The following is a 9,128-nucleotide window of genomic DNA, read 5'->3' as shown; positions in this document are numbered from 1 at the left end:
CGCTCTATCAAAGTAATCTACACCACTGAAAATAATTCAGTTTTTTCAACACCAGTTCCGATTTGGCCATGTTGACTTACCAAAACCATATCGTGCTTGTCCCCGTCATTCCATCCAAGTATTCCACAGCAGTTATCTCTCATGGGCGGGAACTTCTCGCGCTAGTCTCCTCCTCTGCAAACTCCTCGCTTAATTCTCGTGGGGGTGATGCCCGGTTACTAACGCAATAAAACTCCTGGAAGCGATCCAAGTAGAATGCAAGGATCATTTCCATCCCACAGACCCACAACTACTTTCTCATCTACTTGTGCGCTGTGTCATTATCATCCTACTGGTGTCTGTATGTAAGTAGATATTTTGGGAGTAATTAAGCTGTGTTTGTTTGTTTGTTCTTTATTGTGCAGTTAAGAACTGGTAGACATTGTAGTCATACAATCGGATTATTTTAAAATGAGGGAAGAGAAAGCTCAAGCAGTAGAGAAGACTGGGAGATGTATTTGTTTATGGTAAGTTCTAAATTGAATTAGGATATCTAATTGAGTTAAAAGTTATTGCTCGAATCAATTGCATAGTAATGTATATTGTTTAAACCTAAGAAGCGCCTACATTCTGAATACAACTTGATCTTTAGTGAGTTTACATCACATATTTCAGTTATGTATAGCTGTACTCAATGGAAATGTTTCCCACACGTGAAATATGATTGAAATATGATATGTCTTTAGGTTTAAAGTGTTAAGGATATGGCATATTGCAGCTTCTAGGAAAGTCACCTGATTTACTTGAAGATATCCTCTTTTCTTCCTTGCCCTCTCTCTCACCTCACTGAACATCTCATTTTTCATCGATTAGATTCCAATTGTTTACACAATTAGAAAGTAGCAAACAATAAACAAACTGATTGTGAATCAATCTCATCCCTCTTAGCATAGTGTGCTGCCTGGCATTGTGCAGTGGCTTTATTCACTAGAGCAGTTTTTCCCAATCCTGGTCCGGGGCACCCAAAGGGTTGCACATTTTTGTTTTTGCCCTAGTATCACACACCTGTTTCAAATGTTGCCCTACCCTTTACACATTTGATTGACATAATTAACCTATCATCAATTCTAATTTGATTCAGGTGTATGAGTGCTTGTGCAATAACAAAAATGTGCACTCCTTGGGTTCCCCAGGATCAGGACTGGGAAACACTGCACTAGAGAAGTACATTTTGTGCCCATGAGCTAGTTCCCTTCTTTGGAAGAATTACGTGAATTTCCATACATACAGACAGAAGGAGAATAACTAACTGGGGATTTTCATTTCATTATTTATTTTATTGTTACTTTGTCAGGAACTGCTTATCAGCGTGTAACCAGCATCCCATCATGGTAGCATTCAAAGGAATCTGGACTAAGGACTTCTGGAGGGCCGTGTCAGCCGAGTATCTAGCCACCCTGATTTTTGTCCTCCTCAGCCTGGGCTCGACCATAAACTGGGCACCAGAGTCAGACAACCCTCCCGCTGCCGATCTGGTCCTAATATCGCTGTGCTTCGGCCTGGCCATTGCTACCATGGTGCAGTGCTTCAGTCACATCAGCGGCGGCCACATCAACCCAGCGGTCACCGCAGCCATGGTGGTCACCCGGAAGCTGAGCTTGGCAAAGGGTGTGTTCTACCTGGCTGCCCAGTGCCTGGGGGCCATCACTGGGGCTGGCCTCCTCTATCTGGTGACCCCTGCATCAGTCAGAGGAGGTTTGGGAGTGACTATGGTAAGACCTGCAGATCAGCTTGTCATCTCAAAATCTGGACTGTAACCATACGATAATAGCAACAGTCACACTTGCCACACTACAGATAAGAAAGTATTTGGACATCCATGTTGTTCTTCTTGGGAGCAATTCCATCGGACAAGCTCAGCTAATGTATTTGAAAAGATTGTAAATGCTATTTCAACTCAGGCCTGGTATGGTTTGATGTCATGGAATGTATTGTTAATTCACTGTTTCCATGGTTTCTCAGGTGAACCCTGAGCTCAGTGCTGGCCATGGTCTGTTGGTGGAGCTTTTGATAACCTTTGAGCTGGTCTTCACTGTTTTCGCCACCTGCGACCCCAAACGATCTGACCTCAACGGGTCTGCAGGGCTTGCCATCGGATTTGCTGTAACCATTGGCCATCTGTTTGCGGTAAGTGGTATTCATGAGTCAGGTGAACTAGATTTAGAGTGGATGACAAAAGTGGAGTGGATAGAGCCATAACCTAAATGCCTCAACAATTACACATTCAATTAAATTCAATACCACCTATAGAAGAAGACATATACAGTGCTTTGATGGAGATTCAAAATGTAGTTTGATCATGATGGTATAATAATACAATAGGTATAGCATTTTCATTAGTTCCCATTACCATTCAGGACTAGATTACGGCTTGGAGTATAAACACAGACCAAAGCTACCACTTATCGCAGGCATGTGGCTGATATCATTCATTACAATAAGTAGCTTACAATAGTTAAATGTCAAGTTTGAAATGAAATAAGATTGCCTATCTTGGTGATTGACCACAGGTTTTCTCAGTAGCTTGAGCACTTTCTCCAAGCAGAATTCTCTTTTTCAAAAGAGTTAATATGCAGGCTACTGTAAAACTGAAAAACGGTTGTCCAAAAGGCTATTAAAACATTGAAAACATTCCCTTTGCTTGGTCTAGTCTTGCAAATAGCAACATGAAAGTAATAACTTTCATGCATGAATTGCATGATTGCTGATTGAACAATTGTGCAAAGATGTTTCAGACGTAGAATAGGTTCAAACTTAAGGGCGTAGTTTGCATTAGCTGTGGCCAAATACATTTAGTTTGATATGATTAACTCTTTTGCAGAAAGTTGTGTTTACTGTATTCCCCAAAACAAAATCTTAGTATTGGCATGGTGTGTGAAAGCAATGAGAAATGATTGTTTGAGACAAAAAGCATTCTGCTGTGCTCATTCGGTTATAATGGAGATCAACGGCACCCCATTTTCATGAAATGCATTTTAGCCATCAAGACCCATTATTTGGACAATCGATGGCTATAACCATCAACCTAGTATTAGTATTTTCAAAGAATTATGAATATTTGTTAATCAATTATGGTTCTATTTATCATCAATTTCAAATCAGTTCAGGCCCCTAGTCTCAATATGGAGTTTTGACACACAGCTCCAGAAGATACACATCTCTGGAACCTGCTCTCTCATGAATGTCAATGGGTACTGCTATTCCACCTCCATGGCAACCAATCACCAGGGATCTACCTAAACTCTACTGCGCATGAATTCTCTTGCCAACAACATGATACATACCTCGCTTCACGGCACAGCTTGACTACCATGGGCTCCCTAGATGCCAATTCTTACTAAACTTGTGCTAAACATACTATATCTATGGAACACCAACACATACAAATATGACTGTACGTTTCCCACAGTCATATTTGTATTTGACCATTATCTAGTACTCTGGCTGTAAGAGTTGATCCATGTCTCCCTCTCTCTTTCTCTCTACAGTCTCCATGTGTTAATATCTGTATGTCCTGCTTTGTGTTCTAGATCCCATACACAGGAGCCAGTATGAACCCTGCTCGCTCCTTTGGGCCTGCAGTCATCACAATGAACTTTGATAACCACTGGGTAAGGGAGAAACTGCTGCAGGCTTCTCGCCCTCGCAGGGCTATATTCATACGCAGTTATAGGTGAAAGGTATCTATCTAAGCAATGTATTCCATATCCAAGCCAAGGGTTGTGGTATTATAATGGCACGGGGGGGGGGGGGGTGCTAAAGCTACAGTGCTATGGACATTTTGAAACTCAATAAGGTCGCAGTGCGACGAGGGCATATCACCATGCCAAGAAAAATCCCATCCAGTGCTGGTCAAGGGCATCTTTAACCCCTCCTCCCTGTGACAACACACTGACTCTGCACAACCTGAAGGTTCCCGGCCTCTCTAATGGATGTCCATAAACAAAGACTGCTGTCCGTTTATAGACATGACAGGCCTGACAACTGCCTTAACTGCCTTGCAGGTATACTGGGTCGGTCCAATTCTTGGTGGCGTCATTGCAGCTGCCTTCTATGAGCACCTGTTTTGCCCGGACCCTGAGTTGAAGAAAAGGCTCCAGGATGTCTTCCAGAGGGATACGGCATCTGGGAAGTACAGCGAGGTGGAGGGTGACGTTTACCAGGGGGAACCAGAAGACCTGATCATCAAGCCAGGCTCCATCCAGCGCGTGGACCTGGAGAAGGCTGAGAAGAAGGACCCTTTCCGGGATGAGGTGCTGTCCTCTGTATGACTACCACAGTCTCTGGAGAGGGAGACCAACCTGTAAAGCAGAGGGCTTCTGAGAGAGCTACTTTGAGCCTGGGTCCACACTCAATTCTCCATCCCCCTGCAGCCTCCACGCCTTAACCCACACAAAGTCACCTTTTAGGCTGAATATGAGTGCTGCACGTCTTCTCGATGCAAGGTTATTATCGTGTATGCAGGAGAGCCTCCCTCCAAATTCGTAAAGTAACTGGATGATAGAACTTTACACGCCACACCAACCAATTACCCACTAAATCATATGAAATCTATTGATCACTGCAGTCTTTCCCCATCATCGTCTGGCCCAGCTTTGTATGCTTGTGGCACTCTAGTGCCCTAGAGAACAATGGAGTGTACAGGCAGGGAACAATGTCAAGGTCAACTAATTAAGATGGGTCATCAACCTGAATTTGGAAACCCATGAGGAAACTGTGGGCTTATTATTTTTGGAATAGTGTCACAAATAATATATGTATATGAGGGCATGAGAGTTCTTATCTATATAGTTATTAAGCGCATAGAATGCATGATGGACACGTTCAACCAAATATTTCAAATTTCAGCCATTTTCATTGCACATTCATCAGGGAAGAAAACAATTAAGCTCTACCTATTAATTTCTTTAATTGCTAAAATATTTGTCTTAAAGGCGCCAAGCACCATACAGTATAATGAAGATAGCAGTTAGTGTTGAAATAGGTTTTCATAGCTGTAAGCAGTAAATGAATGACTTGTTTTGATGCATTTGGAATATTTTCATATGTATAATTATTTTTTCATGCAGTAAATACTTATTTATTTATGGAATGGTCTGTCTGCTGTACATTGCTTGGTTTTGAGGATACATCAGGGAAATGCTTCATACCCAACATTTTTCATTCAATATAGATTACTTTTTAGACGTTAATACTTTAAAACATCACCATCAAAACTGCATAGAAGCATACAAAAATGCAAAAAACAATGAAATTCTGATTTTCATATCCTATAAGTGTGAACAATTTTGTGATTGTACTGTGCATGCGAGTTTAGGATTATCTTTGGTTGCTATTTTTGGTTGGTTCATAAATCACAACAACCTACTGTATGATATACCAAATTGATTTACAAAACAAATCTGTTTCTGACATGAGGCACTTGCCATAACAACACTTTCAATATTGGTTGGCATTTAACAGAACCTGAGTAGAGAATGTCTCCTGAAGAGTTACATTATCTCACTGTTGGGAAGAGGCAGCTTACAGTTCAGGAGCAGCTTAAAAGAGGCCATCTCAGCCATGATGGATAACCTCATCTCCCTCTAGATAGCCAGACAGATAGGGGTGATGTCTCTTTTAGTAAAGTCTCTGAGACTTTTGCTTCATATAATCTAGTTTCCTCAATTGAACATCAATGGAAATGCTAGGCCACATGTCATATACAGGTGCTGGTCATAACATTTGAATATCATCAAAAAGTTGATTTATTTCAGTAATTCCATTCAAAAAGTGAAACTTGTATAATGTATACATTCATTCCACACATACTGATATATTTCAAGTGTTTATTTCTTTTAATTTTGATGATTATAACCCACAACTAATGAAAATCCCAAATTCAGTATCTCAGAAAATTAGAATATTACTTAAGACCAATACAAAAAAAATATTTTTAGAAATTTTGGCCAACTGAAAAGTATGAACATGAAAAGTATGAGCATGTACAGCACTCAATACTTAGTTGGGGCTCCTTTTGCCTGAATTACTGCAGCAATGCGGCGTGGCATGGAGTCGATCAGTCTGTGGCACTGCTCAGGTGTTATGAGAGCCCAGGTTGCTCTGATAGTGGCCTTCAGCTCTTCTGCATTGTTGGGTCTGGCGTATCGCATCTTTCTCTTCACAATACCCCATAGATTTTCTATAGGGTTAAATTCAGGCGAGTTTGCTGGCCAATTAAGAACAGGGATACCATGGTCCTTAAACCAGGTACTGGTAGCTTTGGCACTGTGTGCAGGTGCCAAGTCCTGTTGGAAAATGAAATCTGCATCTACATAAAGTTGGTCAGCAGCAGGAAGCATGAAGTGCTCTAAACTTCCTGGTAGACGGCTGCGTTGACCTTGGACCTCAGAAAACACAGTGGACCAACACCAGCAGATGACATGGCACCCCAAATCATCACTGACTGTGGAAACTTTACACTGGACTTCAAACAACGTGGATTATGTGCCTCTCCTCTTCCTCCAGACTCTGGGACCTTGATTTCCAAAGGAAATGCAAAATCTACTTTCATCAGAGAACATAACTTTGGACCACTCAGCAGCAGTCCAGTCCTCTCCCAGGCGAGACGCTTCTGACGCTGTGTCTTGTTCAAGAGTGGCTTGACACAAGGAATGTGACAGCTGAAACCCATGTCTTGCATATGTATGTGCGTGGTGGTTCTTGAAGAACTGACTCCAGCTGCAGTCCACTTTTTGTGAATCTCCCCCACAATTTTGAATGGATTTTGTTTCACAATCCTCTCCAGGGTGTGGTTATCCCTATTAATTGTACACTTTTTTCTACCACATCTTTTCCTTCCCTTTGCCTCTCTATTTATGTGCTTGGACACAGCTCTGTGAACAGCCAGCCTCTTTAGCAATGACCTTTTGTGTCGTGCCCTCCTTGTGCAAGGTGTCAATGGTCGTCTTTTGGACAGCTGTCAAGTCAGCAGTCTTCCCCATGATTGTGTTGCCTACAGAACTAGACTGAGAGACCATTTAAAGGCCTCTGCAGGTGTTTTGGGTTAATTAGCTGATTAGAGTGTGGCACCAGGTGTCTTCAATATTGAACCTTTTCACAATATTCTAATTTTCTGAGATACTGAATTTGGGGTTTTCATTAGTTGTCAGTTATAATAATCAAAATTAAAAGAAATAAACACTTGAAATATATCAGTCTGTGTGGAATGAATGTATACATTATACAAGTTTCACTTTTTGAATGGAATTACTGAAATAAATCAACTTTTTGATGATATTAAAATTGTATGACCAGCCCCTGTAGAATAGAGGTGATCTGTCACAATCTGCCTTTGTTTTCCATTAAATAACAGGTACAATGTTAATGTTGAAAGAAGCCTAAGCCAACTAGGCTTCTTTCCAAAATGTGAATGTGGCCAAGTGGTTTGACTGATTTTGCCACTGTTGGTAACAATGGAGATGTGAAGCTACACTCCCTAACAGTGCAAGAGATCCAACACTAAGGACTAAGGCAGAAGTGCGCCACCTTCTGGGCACTTTTGTTTTGTAGGGAATATTCTGACTCTTGCAATTAGTCTGTTCACCAGATGAGGTCAGTCACGAGCCACACAATAGTCAGTCAGGTCAGGAGATGAGCGACAGCTCATGCCATTTCTGGTTTCCTCCGTTCTAGCAAAGAAAACTAGCAGAAAATAAGAATACAATCCCAACCGTCCAGCTGTAAAACTACTGTTAGTGGCCTCATGATGCTACAGTTCGTCTTTTTTTACAACTTTTTTACCAGGTAGGTATCCTAAGCAAACATTCTTATTCACAGCCACAATCTGGTAGCAATTAGGGTAAAATGTCCCTGGGACAAACAGGATTTTTTACCTTGTCGGCATGGGGATTAAAAACAGCAACCTTACGTTTACTGGGCCAACGCTTTTGACCTATAGGCTACCCAGCTCTTTTAAAGGAGGTACCATACAGATGTTGGCCTGAGCCCCAAAATATGTTTGTTGGTGGGTCATCTTAATACCGGAATCCCCGAGTCACCCCACGGCCTATGGCACCCCAGGGCTCTACTGAGTAAAGGCCACAGGCAACACTCTTCCAGCCCATCCTTATAACTTTGTTACAGCCCAACTAAATGAGCACATGATTCTGCAGAACAACCAGTGATATTTTCCTTATGGAATAAGAGACAGGGAAAGCTCTTGTATGCCACAAGTACTGACTAACTGGCTCATCATAGGAGCAAGGCGAAAGGAAGGGCGTGGAAACATTAAGAGCCGCCAGTACGAACTAGGCCTTAATATACAGAAATCTGTAACTACTGATTTATGTAAATATGAAAATGTTATATTTCACACTTAATTGCACTATGGAACTGTTTTATATTGTCTGTTTACAAATGCAATGATGAGCTGTTTAACCCTGGAATAAACAAATTCCACAGCATGTTTTCTATTCAATCAGCTTTCATACACAGGAATATCTCTCCTTCCTCAGCTGATGTTCCAAACTGGAAAACAAGACTGGCTTCAGACACGGTCTTCAGGACAAACTAAATACAAAGTGACATTGAGTAATGGGTTCATGTTTGTTGCATTCATATGCCCGGGTGAAGTCTTGCTGTTGGCTAATAGGCCAATAGCAAAATATAATTTAAGATTACAGTTCTCACGCAAAAAAGTAAGCTTTAGGTTAGGCAAAACTCCATTTTGTCATGACTATGCACAGGATGGCCTGAACTAAGCTTTAATCAATTGGACCAGGCTATAGACAACAAAGTTAAAGTTAAATAAGGTGTAAACATTGGAAAAGAACATAATTGTGAAATTTCACCAAACATGTTTATCCTACAGAGCTCCTGACTGAGAGGTTTATTTACGCTACACTGAAACCATAATCTACATCATGATTGTTATAAAGGAAACGCAATGCCTATATGTAATTATTCACCTATCTAACATTCCTCATGTTACTGTGTGGAGAATTTCCAAACTTAAAGGATCTGATGCAAAATTCCTCTTTGCAGCTGATACAACTTAGATAAAACACACACCTTAAAGATCATTAGCAATTAATATTTGGGGAATCATT

At 41.1% G+C, this 9,128-nt stretch overlaps 1 protein-coding gene across 4 annotated transcripts; it reads left to right on the top strand.

Annotated features, from left to right (window-relative positions):
- The first annotated feature begins 238 nt into the window (after nt 1-238).
- Nucleotides 239-5,126, top strand: LOC105018773 (aquaporin-4). Of its 4 annotated transcripts, none has more exons than XM_034291460.1 (5): nt 239-344; nt 1,457-1,751; nt 2,002-2,166; nt 3,570-3,650; nt 4,044-5,126. In XM_034291460.1, exons 1-5 carry the CDS (start codon nt 256-258, stop codon nt 4,308-4,310), a joined length of 897 nt encoding a protein of 298 aa, XP_034147351.1. In that variant the 5' UTR covers nt 239-255; the 3' UTR covers nt 4,311-5,126. The 4 variants fall into 4 exon arrangements, with proteins under 4 accessions (XP_034147351.1, XP_010882787.4, XP_012995840.2 ...); XM_010884485.5 differs by having other exon boundaries at nt 1,334-1,751; XM_013140386.4 differs by having other exon boundaries at nt 274-506.
- Nucleotides 5,127-9,128: the final 4,002 nt, after the last annotated feature.

Source organism: Esox lucius, chromosome 3 (genome assembly GCF_011004845.1).
Source record: "Esox lucius isolate fEsoLuc1 chromosome 3, fEsoLuc1.pri, whole genome shotgun sequence".
Taxonomy (NCBI): domain Eukaryota; kingdom Metazoa; phylum Chordata; class Actinopteri; order Esociformes; family Esocidae; genus Esox; species Esox lucius.
The sequence above is the reverse complement of the archived record's forward strand: the minus strand, read 5'-3'. Positions and strand labels throughout refer to the sequence as shown.

Coding starts and splice junctions, on each gene's coding strand:
- LOC105018773 (XM_010884485.5), top strand. CDS start 256: ATGCAAGGATCATTTCCATCCCACAGACCCACAACTACTTTCTCATCT. Junction 1,752..2,001: donor GAGGTTTGGGAGTGACTATG/GTAAGACCTGCA, acceptor ATGGTTTCTCAG/GTGAACCCTGAGCTCAGTGC. Junction 2,167..3,569: donor CCATTGGCCATCTGTTTGCG/GTAAGTGGTATT, acceptor TTTGTGTTCTAG/ATCCCATACACAGGAGCCAG.